Source organism: Thamnophis sirtalis, unplaced genomic scaffold (genome assembly GCF_051295495.1).
Source record: "Thamnophis sirtalis isolate CommonGarterSnake01/CBP01778 unplaced genomic scaffold, rThaSir2_p1.2 scaffold_2, whole genome shotgun sequence".
Classification (NCBI taxonomy): domain Eukaryota; kingdom Metazoa; phylum Chordata; class Lepidosauria; order Squamata; family Natricidae; genus Thamnophis; species Thamnophis sirtalis.
Window position 1 is genome coordinate 121,506,446 of NW_028261382.1, and position 20,088 is coordinate 121,526,533.

Below are 20,088 nucleotides of genomic sequence, written 5' to 3' on the forward strand. Positions count from 1 at the left end.
CTCTCTTCTAGACGCAGGGTTGACAGTGTAAGTAAAATCAACAAAATACAGCAATTCTCCATTAAGGAATGGGAGGAACATGTGGTGGCTCATGACTCCTCCTAGCTCCTCCTTGCTCCAACAGCTCCAAATTGTGAGCTCCCATTCTTGCATGGCATTTTTAGGACACTTATATTAACTGAAAAGCATACAATATTAGATTAGCCCACAACCAGCCACTTTCTTTATTGAGCTTGATAAGCTTTTTTAAATGAATAAATTACTGCCTGACCAGTCGGATGATCTGGAATTTTATTCCATCCATATACATGCATAGTAACAACATTTGTTGAGAAATTATTTCTATCAGAAGTAGAACATTATCTCTGTGATCACCAGTTGCAGTATTGCTACTGTTATATTTAAATATATCTTATAAATGAATTAGATTCATACTTGCAGCATTGAGCTAAGAAATTCCTTTTGACTGTGCCTTTCAAAAGATAAAATGGATAGATATGACCTCATTACTTACAATACTGCTTCCAGTAATTTTGTTCATTCTTTATAAAGTATTGCATTTAACAGCAAATGTTTAAAAATTGAGACAGAGATGCATCAGTGAAAGAAAATACAAGGACTATACAAGGAAAAAAAATGCCATCTTCATTTTAACAGACATTTCAGGTAAGAAAGTAGACAAACATACCGCTACATACAAATGCAAAGCCTAGTGACTAAGGTACTGTATCTGCTAAAATATAAAGTGCAAACTGAGCCAAATCCTTTAAAAAATTGAAATTTTAAGGCGAACTTTACAGCGTAGTTGAAACCTTTTGCAAATTATATTTTAGCATCTACACATATCTGCAATAGCATATAAGGAAAAATAGGATACACAGGTGCTTTTGAAGCTAAATTTCTAAAATGCCTTTTTTGTAGAGTTTGTGACTATTTTCTTTAAAATCTACTATACAGTGCAAACCATATGTGCTACACAATTATACAATAACATTACAAATGACTTTAATATAAAGTTTTTTTTTCTTTAAATTAAAAATAACTACAGCTATGAACACTGCTGGTAAAATAAATAAATAGTTTTGAAAATGGCACCAAGAATACACTTTACTAATGAACTGTAAAGGAAGTACATCTTTTAAGTCTTCAACTCAGCAGTAATGAACTAACTCCTGATTGTCCAGAAGTCATACAAACAGCTCTCTTTCAGACTTGTATGGAACAATACTGTACACTAAACACAGATACCAAACCGGGGGGGGGGGGGGAGCTATTTTCATTTGACGTGTTCTGCTGCATGGGATGAGCAATAAAACTTCTTATGAGTTATAAAGTTTGATAGGTTGTTGAACTGGATATCGCACAGCCGGCAGTATTTTCCACTGGTAGGGGCCTGAGTAGAACCGTTTACCCCTTTTGCTATACTAGATAATTGTTCTTCTGCTGCTGGAATGGTTGGCGAGACATTTTCATTGGCAGCTAAGTTATTATCCGAGGCCCAAGATGGTGATTTGTGTCCATCTTCATGCGGTTGGGGAGTCTGGGAAATGTTCTCTTGCTGTGGGTTTCCCGCAGGCCTCTCCTCCTGTTTTAGTCCACCATTGATGATAACCATCCCTCTGTTTTTGGGCAAGAGGGGCAGAGATTCTTTTTTCTGAACAGGGCACCCATTGGATGGGGTCTGGCCCTTCAGCGAATCACCTTCTGCAGCCGTACTTTGATCGACATCATTGTGGTGAACAGCAAAAGAACTAGAAATATAATCAGTTGGCTTTATTCCATAATACGGAGAAAGCTGGTCTGCTCCTTTAGCTTTCTTTATTGCTCCTGGGTAAAGGCATTGAGGAAGAAAATGTTTGTTTTCTTCTTTTGTAGCTATAAGTTGGGTGGCTTCGTTAAAGACCTTAAGTCCTTGGAGGGTTGCCAAGTGCGTAGAAAACAAGTTTCCGTTGGGAGAAGCCTGCTTTGAGTTTCCATTTTTCTCACATTTGATGATGGTGCGGTCATAACTGATCTCAGGGCTGTTGCGTTCACTTTCAGGATTTTGAAATACTTTGCTATCAAGATGCCCCATTTCATTCTGTTGGTGCACAGTGACGGGACAAAAATTCTGCTTATGTGCCAAGTAATTTTCTACCTTGTTAAAACTGATCTTGCACACAGTGCATTCGTGATAGTCCAGCAGCCTTTTGGGGGAAGTGGATGTCCGGTCAGATTGGGGCAAACATTTTTTGCTGAGATCAATAGGGACGTCCATTTCCAAGCAGGAAATTGTGGAATGTTGGGTGTCACATTTTGAGGTTGAAGTGCATTTATGAATGGACAGTGATGTTTCTAAGTGTTTGGAAACTATTCCTGGAAAGATATCACATCGTGGGTGGTAGCACTCTCCAAGGCTATCTGTTGGTTCTTGAGAAGATGTGCAAGGGTTGACAAGATTAGTTACTTCAAGGAAGCGTTGCTGGACCAGTTGTGGCCTTTGCTCTTGCTCTGGTAGACACATCTCATACATCTTCCTTCGTTTGCGTGTACGCATTGTTCTCTGCATGGCGGGCACTTTATTTGAAGCTGATCTTTTAAGTGGGGGATCATGACGAGTGGCACAGTAATACTGCTTGTGCACCATGTATGTTTCATGCCTACTGAAAGTAATATTGCAGGCTTCACATGTAGTTTTGTTGGGATCACTTTCTCCTTCTATTAAAGATGTGGAAGTTGAGTTCTTGCCATCGGAAGGCTTCCCGTTCATTTTATCATCACTGTTGGCAGTATTTGACAGCTTCTTCACTTGTGATGAAAAGTCTTTCTCGTGACCCTTATTGTTTGGCCCAATGATATCGAGGACAGTAGAAGAATTGATACAAGATGCCTGAAGAAGTTGATTCTCAGGATCTGAAGTGTGAGCCGTGGCACTCAAAATGTTGATTGCATTTTGCCCATTGCCAGGACTCACAGCCTCGGGGATTTTTTCTGAAACGCTGCCAAAATCGGGTGACTTCGCCATTTGTTGCCATCGACTGTTGCAGTAGTGCTTCTTGTGAACTAAATAGTTATCAAGATTGTTGAACGTGATGTTACACTCAAAACAGGTGGCTCCTTTTGGCATCAATGGGCTGTAAATGACTGGGGGATAACTATTACTTCCATGCCTCAGCCTTCGATGAACCAGCTCAGACATCTTGGCTAAGATTTCAGAAGCCTGTGGAACCACTGTGATGTCTTGGGGAAAAGCAAACTGAGAAAGAAAAGGACCCATAGGGAATGAAGGACCGAGATTAGGCTGGACCGGGGACGAGGCAAGCCTTGGGCTAGATGGCTCAGATTTTATTTTGGTGTATGAGAAGCTCTGCTTATGTGGAGTGGTCTGCGTTTCTGGCCTTTGATTTGGAAGGAAAAGAGGAGTCTTCTTCTCACACTTATCAAGCTCAGTGTCAGAACTCACATCCTTTGTCTGCACTGCCTTTTGGCTTTGGGAACTGTCAGGGGCCTGCAAAGTCTCTTCACTGGCATTCGGAGAGTGCTCAGCATCGCTTTCTCTCTGCAGTTTGTTGCCAGAAATGTGGAGATCTTGGTGTTGTAGTAGTTCCCTCTGTGTCTGGAAGCCAAAATGGCAATGTGTGCATCGGAAGGCAGCTTGAGTGAGATGTGAGAATAGGTGTTGATGGAAGTTGATAACCGAATCGGCGGTATAGTTACAAACAGTACATTTCAGGCTAGAGCCAGAGGGAAAAAATTCTTCCATTTTTACTCCTACAAAAGGAATAAGAAGTAAATAATAATTTAGCATAATATAAAGCAAACTGGAATATTCCATTACACTGTACTTAAAGAACACAAAACAAGAGATCACAGCACAGTATAACGCTCTAGCTGACAAGGCACCTATTGTGCCTTAAAAGAATAGAAATGTTAGAAGCTTCATGGTTATCCCATAATTCTCCAAACTTGGCAATATTAAGACTTGTGGACTTCAACTTCCAGAATTCTTCAACTAGCCATGCTGGGAGTTGAAGACCACAAGTCTTAATGTTGTCTAGTTTGGGAAGCCCTGTTCAAGACCAAACTTGAAGAAGAAACAAGTGGGAAGCAAAGTAAGGACAACAGCAAAGGAAGATTACTTATGAAATATGGATATGGTCCTACAAAATACAGTAAAAATTGTTAGGAATTTGCTAAATAAATGTAGTAAGATCTCAATAGCTCTTTCATCACCCTCAGTACCTTATTACATCAAAAGTAAGATGGTATTTGAAAGAGATCATGTCAATGAGTCATGATCACTTTCAAATCTGCATCTTAAAATAATCACAGCTGTAGAGTAAAGCCAGCCATGGCAATACACTGCTACCTAAAGATCTGAACAACACTTAAAATCCACCAGATTCTACAGAGATCTAATGGACCTATCATCTACTACAGGATGAAGGGCTGTCAACTTAAAGTTAAGCAGGAAAGGTTTTGTCCTAACTGGATACATAGAAATAACCCAAATTCCTCACTTCCATATATCCTGATCAGTAAAATAATAATAATAAATCTGTTACTCTAGGTATTGCTGATAGTCCAGTTTTAGTGACCGCAACACTTATCAGACAAATAATCAAATTCAAGATTATCTCCAATAACTATGTATGAGCAGTCCAGTGATGGGTTCCGGATCCCGTTCCAACTGGCACGGTTGGAACGGGCCCGATGTCACCCACATGGATGAGCGCACTCATGCGTTGTACCTGCCTGTGACATCTCTGCAAGCCTCCACGACACTCCAGCTGCTTGGTGGAGCATCGCGCAGGCACCGTACATGCCATGCATGTGTGTGGAAGTGCCAAAGGCTTAAAGGACAGGTAAGGAGCTCGGGCGAATGGGTGGGCCCTCCGGAGCACCGCACCGGAATGGTACCCAGTGCTCCAGGCAGGCTCTGGTACACCCATACCGGGGCATACCGCCTGCAACCCACCACTGGAGCAGTCATAATATATTATACAAACTGCTTTTCTTTGAGCAGGCCACTTCCAGAACCATTTAGCTGCTGGCATTCATCTCATCTATCAAACTGCCCAGAATGAGCTATTTTATCTATAGCATTTTCCATTTACTTTAAATAAAGGACAGCCTTTCATTCAATGTTGCTGTTATAACTAGAATGTGGAAAGAGTAGGTGTGTACAATCAGGCGTGGGTTGTTGCCGGTGTTACTGCCAGTTCACAACCCACACACAACGTATGGGTGCACGCAGTTTAATGTAAATTGTTCTGCATGCATGCACAGAATAATTTACAGTGAACTGCACAAGCGCAGTCGCTAAAATTAAAAATGGCGGCAGCCAAGCGGCAGCGACCTAACCGGTTCGGGGGCCGGGCAGGCCTAGGCCGCTGCAGGTTCTGTGACCCAGGCATGAATTCCACTACCAGTTCAGCTGAACCAGGTCGAACCGGCAGCAACCCACCTCTGGGTACAATGAAAGAAAAGACACGGTCTCTTTCACGGACACATTTCTTTGGTAATCATGTACAAATAGTGCAATGGTTTATTTCTGGGATACTTTTTGACTTTGCTATCTGGTCTATTGTGCTGAAATTTTCTATCCAGGTAGTAACTATTGGGTTCTTGGTGTCCCTTCCACTTGCTTTTCTCTTTGAAAACTCCTCAGTGTTTTCTTACCAGACTAGGTAACAAGATCAATGTGTGGGGGAATGAAGTTTCCTGTTTGTTTATATAAGGTAGATTGTCCTACCAGCCTTGACTGGAGTAGAGTTTCTTTCTTGATTCTTAATAACATAGGTATATTTGTGTAATTGGAGTTTTTCCCCTTTTAGCATGTGTCACACACATGTGAAAAAAGAACTGATCTTAAGTCACGACTGATATCTTTAGATTTTTACCCCCATCCAACCAGACACCACTTGATTCTGTTAAAGATTTGAAGATTAGCTCAATTCGCCTACGTGTTGCCATCTCACTGGGCGTTAAAGGACATATCTTTCAACATAAAATATAATTCACCAAGTTCACTGTCTGGTTCACCTTCTTTGGTGCTTTTCCCCTCTCTTTAAAATTAAATTGTTAGATGATTCCAATGGAGCAACCTCTTTTACTTACCACTGTGAGAATTTAGATGATTTTCCAGAGCTCTTGCATTGGAAAAACTTTTGGTGCACTGTGGAAAGGGGCAGAAGCTAGATATCTGTTGAATACTTTCCTCATTCTCCTCTGATAACTGAGCACCTTCTCTTTGCCTCCCACTGCAGTAGTACATGAGATGAGCTTGCAGGTTCCTTTCACTACGGTACCAGATGCCACAAGATTTGCAAGGGAATATATCTTCTGTAGAAAATAGGTAGAGGATAGTTAGATAATACAAAAATTGATGCAGGTAGATAAATAGAAAGTGCAAATAAGCCATTTGGCTTATGGCAAGCATCATAGAACAATTTTGAACTCTGCTATTATTTTAAAAACACTCATTTTATTTCAAGATTGTAACATAGCACTCAACTGATAAACAAGACATATTTCTAAGCCAGAAATAATCCAGGTGTTAGATATAAGTTTTGCTTGTTTCCTTGTTTTAAATGATGTATCTTCTGTATACTGTAAAAATTCTGAGTCTTAAAATCTGAATACTCTTTCCGGTGGTTAAATTTAGGGATTAAGCCTACCCAGGGCAAGAAAATAAAAAAATAAAAATACAAGTAATAGATCGTACAAATTACTACTGCTATTTCAGGTGAATAGAGTTGCATTTTGCTTGCAACCCTCCATCAATGTGAAAACACTGGAAATGAAGAAACAGAATTGAAACGTGTAATTCTTGGTTTTCTCTTTCAACTGAATTATATCCTGTTATGGACTAAGGTAGGAATGGTCCCTATGCAACTAAAATGTTTGCTCAACTGCTTCAAAGAGTCCAATTAAATTGAAGAAGTGGCTTTTTTTACACAGAAAAAAAAAGAAAAACAAACTCATGTCTTTCAAATGGATGTGAAACAGGGGTGAAATCCAGCAGGTTCTTACAGGTTTTGGAGAACCAGTAGCAGAAATTTGGAGCAGTTCAGAGAACCGGTAGCGGAAATTTTGAGTAGTTCAGAGAACCAGCAAATACCACTTCTGGCTGACCCCAGAGTGTGGTAGGAATGGAGATTTTGCAGTATCTTTCCCCTGGAGTGGGGTGGGCATGGAGATTTTGCAGTATCCTTCCCTTAAGCCATGCCCACCAAGTCATGTTCACAGAACCGATAGTTTAAAAAAATTGAATTTCATCACTGATATGAACCTTCACACCCAAGAAGACAGCACCAGCAACATGGAGTTAAAAAATCCAAGAGAGGGAAAGGGAGAGGAGAAGGGAAGGGAAGAGAATAGAATCTTGGTCATGAATAGTCTAGGAAGAATTTTACAGCCAATTCCACTTGCTTTTGACTTTTTGACACCTGTATAGGATCTTGTGTGAATGCTAAATTGTACTTTTATTATTATTATTATTTAAATCATGCCATATTCACACTCAGGTACTGCTCAGAAAATTCATGAACCAGCATTCACACCTATACCAGATTTCTTGGGTCATATCCTTTCAGCTGTGAGATGCTAAAATACTCCTGAACAGTCATTCTGCACTGAATTGAACAAAATCTCAGGAAAAGGGCATCTAGATTTCTACAATCACACAGTGGTTTATTTCCAAATGAACTCCCACCAGCAGTTCAGAGACTAATCTGTGATCTCCTTCCCCCCTCCACACTGACTAGAAAATAATGCTGACAAATGTGAGGGATCATGAGTACACCAGCATTAATTTTGTTAAAATTCTTTTTTAAAAACGAACTGCAGTGCAGCACTCACTGTTCACAATAGCTGTTGGCAAAATGGATGCCATTGCAGCTTGTTGAGGGAGCAGTTGTATTGAATCCAACAGCCGAGCAGGATACATCCCATCAGTGAGGGTCATCTGGCTGGCAGCTTGCAGCCTTGAGTCAAAATCCACAACAAAGGCAATTAGCTCTTCTCCCTCCACAATAACTTTTGTGGTTGTGCACCACAGCTGGCCTCCTGCATACAAGCACACAAAAACAGAAACAGGTCATATTTTGTACGACATGTCAGCACCAATGCTGGGCCATTTACATGGGAAACCCTCTGTCTTTATGGTTATTTTCCCCCATAAGCAAATAACAGCATCTTCTAGCATCACCCCAGATATCATTGTACCAAAATAATGATAATAATGTGATAGACTTTACTGCACTTCAGCAGTGATAATGCTATGCTGTAAATCACCAGTAGGGAAATGGCCTATAATATTCCTTCTGTCTTTATGGAGGAGCTACATTATGCTTTGATGAAAATATAGATGGAAGCTTCAAAAGCAAAACTTCACATTAGTTATACATTTTTTAAAAATTCTGTATGATCCATATATTGCTCAAATTCACCTTTTTTTCCTTATGAGAAATGGACATTGGTTGGATGCAGATTGGTGTCATTTTCTCATGTATATTTAGCTAATAGTTCTGTTGTTTGCTGCATACTTTCCGTTTTTTTCAAATGAGCTTCCTAAATATACTGTATCTTTTGGAGTATAAGATGCACTCCCCCCCCCAAAAAAAGTGAGTGGAAATGTCTGTGCGTCTTATACACCGAATACGTTCCTGTTTTTGGCCTCCAGAAACACCCTCCACGCATTCTGTTGGGGCTCCTAGGGGCTAGGGAGGGCAAAAATGGGACAGAAGGGGGGGCATTTTTTTCACAAAAACAGAATAAACAGAGAGTTTGGGAGTCCTGTAAAATGTTGGGAGCTGGGAGGGCAAAAACCAGACACGCAGAGACCAAAATTTATTTATTTTCTTGTTTTCCTCTTTGAAATCTGTCTTATACTCCATTGCGTCTTATAAGTCCAAATAATACAGTGTTCATTTAAAGTGTATTTGATACTTATATAACATTTGAAGCCAAAACAGCACAAAAAACAATTAAAAAATAATTAAAATATTTTCCCACCTATCTGTAAGTTTAAATATTAAAATACATGAGTTACAACGAGAGGGTTTAGGAGAATAACAGGAAAAGATATCAATTAGAGTCAAAATGATAAGTTATAAAAAAACACTGAAAATAAAGAAAGAATTGACTATGTGTATATTCATTCCAATGGAGTATTAATGAGGAAGGAAATAATAATGTACAAAATATAGTTCTTATTTCTTCATACAATCTTTTTACACTTTTTTGGTATGTGAGTTATTTTCCTCCCGGAGGGGAAAATAACTTTTTCACATGATGAAATACAACTCTCACATCCAGAGTTATGCCAATCCCACATCCTTGAGGAGATAGGCTAAGATTTGTTTCATAAAGAGTTATTCAAATTAAAAAGATGTATTTTCTTCCAACAGTGAACTATACCAAAGCGTGGGTTGTAAATGTCACATGTTACTCATTGAAAAGAAAATTAACTATGTAAGAAGTAATGAACTAATGTATTTGAACATGATAATGAATGCTCATTTATTGAATATGCTTAGACAGGTTAGGCACTTATACGGCGTTATCTTTAGTCTCAGACCTAGATATTTATCCAGAACAGTTAAGGCTTCAATAATGTTGCATAGTTTATGCTTTAAAAGGTTTTCCATGACCCCTTTTCGTTTGTGTTTGTGTATGTGTGTGTGTGTGTGTTCTGTGTACAAGCATGTGTATTAATTGGGAAACTAAAATAAAATCCACACTAGTGAATAACAAATTTGATAAGTAATATTGCTCTGTTTATCTTTCAGCATAACTGTCTTTTCAACTGCACTTCATTTTCCCTCCTTCCTTTCCTCAAAGAGATTACAGTTTTAAAACAACTTGTTGCAAAAATCTGGTGGAGGAGATAAGAACAGGGTATGTGATATACAACAGCAAAATAGAAGAATTAGGACATTGTTTTAGTGGAATCCTGCACAATTAATTAATCCAGTCCTATTAGCTTTCAAAGATGAGCAAACAAAGCGATATTACTTTCAATGTGTTTGAGAAGGAAAACTTGGGGCTGAGTTCCAAGAAAAGGAGGCAATAATCCAATCTTCCAAAAAAGAAAAAGTTTCTTTGCGTACACTTTTTTTGCTAGATAATGCATTTGGTTTTGCCATTTTTGCTTCATATGCAAATAAATCAAATTTACAGTAATTATTAAAAAGGTAAAGTAAAGGTTCCCCCCGCACACATGTGCTAGTTGTTCCTGGCTCTAGGGGGCAGTGCTCATCTCCATTTCAAAGCCAAAGAGCCAGTGTTGTCCAAAGAGGAGTCTTAATCCTGTGGCCAACATGACTAAAAACAGAAGGCGCGCGGAATGCTGTTACCTTCCCACCAAAAGTAGTCCCTATTTTTCTACTTGCATTTTTACATGCTTTTGAACTGCTAGATTGGAAGAAGCTGGGACAAGTAACGGGAGCTCACTCCATTATGTGGTGCTAGGGATTCGAACCGCTGAACTACTGACCTTTCTGATCGACAACCTCAGGGTCTTAGCCCCTGAACCATGGCATCCCTTACAGTAATTATTACAAGAGTGCAAATCTCTGCATCCCTGTGCAGTTCAGTGATAAATGTAGGTAAGCAGTTATTTAATGAAAATATCCTTGAACCTAACAAGAAATGAGCATCTTCACCCCACAAATGCCACAACTACCAGGACATCTGACTTTTCTTCTTTCCTGTTCTTATATTGTCTTCCTTATCATTTCCAGACCCATAAGAAATACAACCGTCTATCAAGTCAACTTTCTAACAAGCTAACATTTTGTGTATTATGGAGAGGGATTTTCTCTGGTGAGTCCTGACTCACTTGCCTGGTGAATGTTTCTCTTCCGCCTACATTTCGAAGCCCATTTTTAAAAACTCATTGTTGACCCAACTTGTGAGCTATATGCAAAAAATATGATGAAGCCCTGGAAAGAGTGCAGAGAAGAGCAACAAGATGACAAGTGGTCTGGAGGCTAAATCTTAAGATAAATGGTTAAGGCAACTAGGTATGTCTAGCCAAGTGAAGAGAAGGTTTAGGGGAGACGTGATAACAGTTTTCCAATTCTTGGAAGAGTTGTTGGAAGGAAGCGGAGATCAGTTTATTCTCCAAAGCACCTGAAGCAGGGCAAGAAGCAATGGGTGGAAGCTGATCAGAGGGATATCCAACCTGGAACTAAGGACGAATTTCCTAATTGTAAGAACAATTAATAAGTGGAACAGCTTATTTCCTGGAGTTGTGGGTGGTCTCCTTGCTGGAGATTTTCAAGAAAAGGTTGGATAACCATTTGTCTGAGATGGGCAAGGGGTTGAGCTGGAAGACCTCCAAGGTCTCTTCCAGTCCAATGATTCTATACCTCCCTGATTCTTTTTGAGTCAAACTGCTATTTTTGAAATAAAACATTGACTAGTGTGGCCAATGAAGAGACCACATCAGCAGTGCCTTTAAATTGACACAAGCATGGGTGCACAATTGTAGACTTTAACACTGCATATGCCACTGCACCCTGCATCCTCCAATTTCTAATATTGTGTTAAATAGGAAGGACGAAAAAATATAAAACAGATGTAACTGTATTGAGCTTATTCAAGTACAGCCTGTTCTTCCTATATCCTATTCAACCATCAGGAGGAACTCTTAGTCTGGGAGGAAAAAATCCTGTGCAGTGATGGTCTTAAAGCCACGAAGGAGGAAACACACATTTTGATCCACATCTTAATGGTGCCATTATTCAGATACCTGTTTCTCCTGAGGGAAAAATAAATTCCTGTTTTCTATAGCAAGCAGGAGTTTCAGATGAGAAAGGAACAGCTAAATGAAGTGGAAAGATGGAACTGTTTCTTCTTTTTTTAATAGAAAGGGTACTTAGCTATCCTCATTTGAACAATAATCCCATATTTCCCATATTTTCTTTTGACCCCCAAAATAAGCACTTGGTCTTATTTTCAGGGACATATTATTTTTGAGGTGCAGGAGGCTACAAGTGTGTCACCTCATGGCTGCTGCTGGGTTGAAATATTTTTGGGGAGGGCTTATTTTCAGCGCATGTGCTGAAAACCCCGATTGGGTTTATTATCTGGGGAGGTCTTATTTTCAGGGAAACAGGTAGATACATTCAGTTTTTACCAAAAGAAAAAAAATACTTTGAGGTATTCTTTTCTCTTTTTTGTTTCACTGATGCTCCATCTTTGTATTTTTTTAGGTCACTCAAATATCATTTTTGCACAAAAAATGTGCTCCGATCTCTGTTCTTTGTAACCTTTATCATCCTGGGCTGTGGAAACAGCTCTGTTTCCTAACAGGAAGTCTACAACTGACCCTCATAATTGCGGTCAAAACCGTTGTGAATTTTGTCAACACATTTTTGAGAGCAAAGTCATAGTTCAGAGTTGATCACATTTTGGAAAATCTATGCTTCTATTACAATAATCAGTTGCCTCAAATATCCCAGTCCTGCCAATTTTTTTTCATCTGCTCTTTTTATTATTTATGAAATCAGTGCCTGCAGAATGTCATACAGGCCTCTGCCGATAAACTCTAATTAAGATTAAGACAAGTCCTTTGGAAAGGATCCCATCATTAGCAAACATGATAAACACACAAAAAAAACACTCCCTACTTGTCAAACCGGAACTATTCAGTAGCCTAACAGTATTATCTGTTGCTAGGCTACAGCACTGACAAAGTCTCAATTATTTTGTATGACCATACCTATAGAGTAAGAAATTGTATCTGCTATAAAGACACAGAACTTTAGGCATGCTATTTGAAAATTCATGGCTCCTTACAATGGCAAAATTTGTGCTAATAAAAACACAACACATTGCAATAGCTCTCCCCCACCTCCCCCCAAAAACCCCTTGTAAGATGCCTTCTGTTTGCATAATGATTTCTAATTTATTTCTATGAGTGATAAACATAACACAACGAAATGCAAGCTAAAGAGTAAATGCAAGCTAAAGTAAGGAACAGCCTCTCTAGTACAGAACCTAGCTCAGCATATTTATGTGTGCCTTTGCATGTGTGTAAACAGGCACACGGTAAACACTGATGCTTACTCAGAGATTATAAGCATGCCTGATCCACACCACATTACAAAATGACAGTCTAATTCATACTGTGGCATGGCTGCTGTTTGAACGGCAACGGTGGGCATAACGCCAGATGGCAAGTACATGAGGTGAGGCGGCTCTACACAAAGCCGTAGCACTTCCAGTCTTTGTGATGAGGCATACTTGAAAATGATACAACTGTGTGACCAACTATGACATGCAAACAGCTGGCCATGCTGGTGCTCAGTTGGCATGGTGTTCTCGATGTGGTGACCACATAGCATTTCAGATGCTGTACCTGGATCATTTCCATATAAGCTGTCCAACTCAGAAGCTGTATGCTGGACGGAATATAATTATGCAGGCAAAGTAACCTCCCTCCAATACTTGTTTTCAAGGAAGCTGAAATTTAAGGGACTGGATTCTGGAAAGTGTGCAGTTCCCACTCCAAAAATGGATATTGAAGATGGAGCAGGGGAAAAAAATCTGGTCCCAATACAAGTGGCAGATATTCTGGATGGAAAAATACCAGGAGATCATTGTGGTTACATGCCCCCCGCCCTTTGTTCTATCAAAATTAAGACCTTCAGACAACTGAAGGAGTCATTCACTGTCCTTTGTAATTCCAGGATGACCGATGATCTTTAAAAGCAATATAAAATTGAAGAACAGGATGCTCCTCCTGGTTTTAAAGGATGATCCCCTGCTGATTTGAGTTGGGGAACCGTGCTGCAAAATCAGGAGTTTCCGATTAGTGCCTCTGTAGCACATTTAACTGCACTGCCTCAGCAGGGAGAAAATGCTAAAAATAGTTTAATTTTCCTCCTAAGACAAAGAGGATGAAGAAATGCAAGCTGCATTTCTTCAGAAAACTGCATTTTCTTCAGGTACATTCAGGAGGCAGCAGCATGTAATGGTTCTATCACCTGGTTTTGCACAGTAATTCGAGCTTCATTAAACTTCTAGATGCTTTCCCGAAGCCTCTGTTCTTCCATTTTTGTCTGGATACCTTTCTAGCCCTATCATGGCACCAAAGAATGCAGATTTCCTTCTCCCCTTGCTTCTTCATTTGTGTGTGCTGCCTTGGACTGTCACGGCAGGAGCAGCAGAGTGTCCATTTCTTGGGTACATATGTTTTTTTGAAGGAGGGTCAGAGAGTATCGGAGGAGCTCGCTGCAATGACAACGTGTGCCAGTCTGCAGGCTTAAAATGACGCTCGGCAACAGACGGCCTTGCTGGTATTTGAATTAATCGTTTCTATTTCATAAAAAGAAAATTTAAAAATAGCCCTGGGAAGATGTTTGTTTGCACTGGCCTTTTATTTTAAGCATTTAAAGGGAATTCAGAAAGCTGCCATCAGATCTTTCCTATGGGAAAGGCTGGGCATTCGTTTGATTATTGAAATAGCATCGTTGTACCCTCTCCTTAAGAACGCGACTTAGCACACGCTTGGATTTTCAGGGATCAACACGAACAGAGGGCACATATATATAAGGCAGTCGCACTGCTTAATTGGGGGTGGGTGGGGGAGAAACATGTGAATAAATCCACATCCAATATTGTTGAAAATTCTTGACAGTAGGGTAGCGCGAGGAATAAAACTTATAAATTATGTGTGCCCCTTTTCTGAAAAATGTGTCGGAGACTTCTTTGTGCATAGGCAAATACAGTAGGAATATGAGGTATTGTGTGGTTCCTTCTGCAGAGTACCTGATAAAAGAATAAAGAGCTTTGACATATTCTTAAAACAATAGAGGAATTAAAGAGAAACAATGGGCCAGCTGCTTCATTAATACAATCAAAAGAAAGCCCCAGAACAGGAGGAGTCCAGATAATTAAGCACTACTCTTTTAGACCTTCTTTCTATAATAAAATTGCTTAAAAATTTATTAACTACTTCACAGTGGTTAGATAGATCTATGCACTTGTTTATTTGGGTTGATTAATGCCTCTTCAGTATTCTCCAACGTGCCAACTCATGGTTTATACAAGTTTTTGAATAAAATAGTGTAGGAATATCTGATAGGCATCTGAGCCATGCATAGCCATAAATCAGAAGCTTTTTACGAATAGGGTTTATTTCCTACCCCCATGCTAAAAGCTCAATATTTTTACTCACAGAATTTCCCCCAAAATATTTGGTACGACATTTCTTTCTTTTCCAGGCCATGTACTGAGCAAGCCATTCGCACAATGGATTTTTAGCAACAGCTCATGTATATTCACCCTCATGCAAAACTAATGGAAAGTGCTGGCAGCTTTATATTAGGATTAATGGCATGATGTACTGGGATATTTTGTAATTTTTCCATGTTTACAGATCAAAGGATATTGCCATTGATACCTAGCCTCTAATCTTAATTTGAGTTCCCACTTGCATAAACTTTGCAGACTTTTAAGCGCGGGCAATGCAGATTTCCTAGAGTCATAATCTGTCCCAAATAGCATCATTTGTTTCTCATGTTTCTGAAAAATAATCTATAATAGTTAGCACTGCAATATTAATGGGCAGAAGATTTTTTATGATCTCACTCAAGCCATAATTTGTAGCCAAGGAACAGACCACAAAAAACAAGCTGGGTGATTGCAAAATAGATCTGTCCAATTCAGTCCATTCCTTACCTCTTGCGCCGCTACATACAATAAACAAGTTCTCTTTTTCTCAGTTTCATGGCAAATATGATCTCTTGTATGCTAATAAGATCAAGGGAGTAGCTAGCTTGCAAAGGAGAAAAAGATGTGCTTCAGATTCCAGACCAGTTCTAGATTTGTAAAAGCCACTAGTTCTTTGGCAAGAATTTTCTTACTTTTCCTGGATAGAAACTCCTCTGCATCTCAAATGCCTTTCCTCCAAAGCCGGTACAAATTTTTCGAAGCAGCTTGTAGTGGGATATATTGTGCAAGGATACATAGAATGAACATAAGATATTTAGATATGGCAACTTCCCACTTACAGCTTGGACCATGGCCTTCTTTTTTTAAGGAGAATTTTAATAAGTGTCTACTGTCCGTGACGGTGTGATGTGAATTCTTCCTGTTTTTTATGTGCGTTAACCAACCCTGTGCGTCAACACTTTTGGCACACAGAACTAAAGAAACGAAGTCACACCTTTACCATTTTATAAATTCTTCATTTGCAGGCAACTGGGTATGTGATGGAAAAGAGGCTCACTTCTTTTTGTTCAAGTTTGTTTGAAGGAAAGAATGAAAACAGGGACTTCCTGTTGCTAGAGAACCTTCTTTTATCTGACTGACAGGATTTAAAAATTTTTTTTAGTAATAATTATAGGGATTTGATGTGTGTCTTTCAAATGAGCACTGAAATCCACTAATTTGTATAAAACATCTACTAAGAGGAGAGCAAAAAATAGATTAGTGATCTATTTTTGGCGGTGGAGGGGGGGAGAAGGGAATGTAGAAGGAAAATATTGTAATAAATTCCATTTTCTTGTTCCCCATGATGGAGTGGTCTCTGATTATTTATCACTGGGGATAAACAAATTGACATTCTTAGAAGTTCTGATCCTTTTAAGAGGTTTATTTTGGTTAAGAGGTTTTTCTTTTTCTTTTTAATTTATATGACTTGATGTCCAATTGCAAAGTATTGAATGTTGACAGAAACAGCGAACAATGCTTTTAGATTACTGATTTTAAAAGAATATACATGTTCACAATTCTCCAAATTTAGGTGTTGTGGGCATAGTGAAAGTCAGACATTTCTGCAAACAAAAGACAGTTATTTAACTAAGTCTGGAGCAATGTTTTCAACAATGACTTGTTCTTATCTGTTTTAATTTCATCCTGCAATTAAGGGTGAAATTCAAATGCAGTTGAATGATGCAGAATTTAAGAGAAGACATTTTTGCCAGCAATATACCCTTTATTTTAACACATAGTTATTTTAATGTAGATGCAGCAGGGCATTCATGGGCTTTTAGCCTCCGCCCCCATCCTCATTCACTTTAGTAATGAAAATACTCTTTTTAAAAAATAAATTACTGCAGGAAAATGCCGCGAAAAGAAAGTGGTGTGTGCTTTTAATGTGTCTGGACTCTCCTGTGTATTTCAATGAAGGCAGCAAATCCACAGCAAATGTGGATCTACATAGGCATGTTAATGAAAAAAAAAAGCATTTTGGGATATGCACAATCCTACTAGCCCTTTCTGGAAAGGATACATTTGATTGGTGCAGAAATGCATTGGTTTCAGTCAGGCACTTCCTCTTTAGCAGAATCAGAAAAGCTGCTTTGTGTGTGTGGCTCCTTGAGGATTTTCCTCCGTTAACCTTTATTACAACTAACAGCACACTTGAATCAATCTACAGGTGCACAGAGGCTGCATATCAGCATCCCTGCATGGTCACTATAATTTCTAAACAGCCAAGGAAGGTATGTTTGCGTAGCCCTTCAGGCAAGCTGTCAAAAATCAGGCTACAGCTGATAAACTGATTATAAAGCTGCTTAAGACTTTGCTTGTAAACAGAAGCATTTATCAACTAATAATTTGCAATAAACTGATGTAACTCCCAGCTGAGCCCCAAACTATAATTGTCTTTACCATCTGCCTATTAAAATATCACTCTTCATCACCAAGCCTGAATAGACAGGAGGGAAAAAAATCTCTTGCAACTATATAAAATGCTGGCTTGTTAGGAATAATCCGTGCAAACACTGTACAGTTTTTTTTATTTATCTACAGCATTTCTCTTTGGTGTTTAAAATTATTACACAAATACAACATGCAGGGAGAGAAGAAGGGGAAAAAAATCCAATCATCACAGTCTGTTCATCATATTAGCGCTGAGATTGTATTCGTTCTTTGTGACTAAATTGCAGTGGCATGCTTGGGAAGGACAAACATGAGCAGTCAAATATTTGGATTTTACTTTTCATTTGTTTTTGATATTTATTCCTTCGAGCCATACATTCATCAGTTGTGTGCCACTGAAATATTACAGTATAGAAAACTGTACATTCTCGGGAACCATTTGAACAAACCTACTATACTTAATCCATGCAACCCTTTTGGAGTTTCACAGCTGGAAGGGACATTTTGTGTCCCTTAAAAAAGAAAGAAAATGCTTATTTTTAGTTTTGAGACTATCCACTAATCATCATTGTAAATGCAAACAGAGCTTCAAGGGACTCTCATGCAGCTGTTTATGAGCTACCTCTTGTCACAATAGTTGTATTAGTTGTATACAAATGAGCCTGGTTTAGGTGTACTTGGGAATAAGAAGATGGGGAAAGATGGCAACTATCGTACATTTTAAGTGACCCAACTGAATAGGCATTTGCACAGTTACTACGCAAACAGGAACACAGTTGTCATTTTGAATACGTAAACTCGGAATCCCAAAGCAGTCATGATTTAAAAATTGAATGCAGATATGGGCATATTAGAAAAGGTTGCATGCAAAGATATGCCACTTAAGAAAAAAAAGTATAGACATATATTAGCAAAAGTTATAAACAAACGGTATACATTGGAGAAAAGTGGGAATCCAAATTGGGCAAACACTTTACATTTTTATAATTTAATTGTGGAAATTGAATAGAAAAGACTTGGCATAGATCTCCTTAGAGGCAACATCTAATGAAGGTCAATTTTGTACATAAATATACAGATCAAATAAGCAGCCTTAGTTGAGCAGGAGATGAGTGGGAATGCAGTCGTTCACCGTGATGGAGCTGAAATGAAATTTTATGCATTTTCAGACCATGCATGTATTACCAATATTGCCCTTTAAATCACCTAATGGAATGCTTTAATCATGGAGATCCAGCTCTCTTCAAAGAAGAATTAAAGAGTGCGGATGCAGCTGTCATCCATATCAAAATAGAGCCACTGCTGAAAAGCAACAACTTATCTAGCATTGAGTGGGAATGGATTTTCCCTCCTTTTTTGTTTTTGTTTTATTGATAGCACAAACTAATCAATAATTCTTTAGCCTTTAGATCTCCAACAGAGGAGCCCTGCCAAAAATACGGTTTGTCCCATGTGCAGCAAAATCAGCCAGATGGTGCTAGGAAGGGTTGGTTCCCCTTTAAATTAATGTTTCAAAGATAACCATTTGATACCCTCCCTCTCCCTTTCTCACAATGAGAGAGAGAGAGGGGGGGGGGAGGGAGGGAGGGAGGGAGGAAGAGATTGTTAGAATAGCTACACCTTTTAATCATGGTATAGGTTAAGATCTTTTACATCTAGAAATACAGCATCATTTCCCCGACATTGTTTTTTGTGTAATGTTTTGCTTTATTTTAACAGGAATGTAACTCATGCCACATTGCAAAATTCAGATTAATATAAAACAATTGTTTGTTTCTACATCCAGAACTAAGAACTCTTCATTTTTTCTTTTCCTTTCTGTAATTAATTTGTAGATATCTTTAGAACTTAACAATTCTGAACAATTTCATTAGCTTCAGAAACAAATGCTGTGATGTATATAGACATGTATATATGCATATACATGTATATATCGAATTGCGTGTTTGAATATATCTTCTCTCTCTTTCTCTTCTCTGTTTCATCAATTAGCTTTTGGGAGAATACCAGATTGCCTGCAGATGGCACTCTTCCCATATTGCGAGATATTGCAGGTAGAAAAAGGGAATATAATGTAATTCAGCACTATAGTGAATGAATATTTATACTAGTCTATTCAGTTAATAGAAACAAGAAACTTCTAGGTACTAATTTAGTACCTTGTACAGGCTTATGTCTGTGCAACTTCTGGACTTTTTTTTTTACTGTTTATTCCCAAACCCAGGGATTTCAGTTAAATTTATAGTACTTAAAAAGGAAAGAAAAGAAAACCAATCATTTATAGGATGATGCTTATTACTAAGTTGCCAAAAAGTCCATTATATAGGTGCTAGCAAAAGCAGTTTCTGTCCATCACAACATTACAAATCAAAGTCTCCTTAGAGTCAAATTGATTAGAGATGTCATACATGGGCTACAAATACTCAGCCAGAGAGGAACACAGATATACACAATCAATAACTCTTTGCTGTCATCTAGTTGTGAACC

The 20,088-nt window shown here is 38.7% G+C and overlaps 1 protein-coding gene across 2 annotated transcripts in view; it reads right to left on the reverse strand.

Moving 5' to 3' along the window:
- Nucleotides 1-273: 273 nt before the first annotated feature.
- Nucleotides 274-20,088, reverse strand: part of ZFPM2 (zinc finger protein, FOG family member 2) — a 326,347-nt gene continuing 306,532 nt past the window's right edge. For both annotated transcript variants that reach the window (XM_087706784.1, XM_087706783.1), the window contains 3 exons: nt 7,843-8,049; nt 6,100-6,324; nt 274-3,750 (listed from right to left, as the gene is read on the reverse strand). In XM_087706784.1, coding sequence (XP_087562910.1) covers nt 1,277-3,750; nt 6,100-6,324; nt 7,843-8,049 — 2,906 coding nt within the window. In that variant the 3' untranslated portion in view covers nt 274-1,276. The remainder of the gene's footprint in view (nt 3,751-6,099; nt 6,325-7,842; nt 8,050-20,088) is intronic.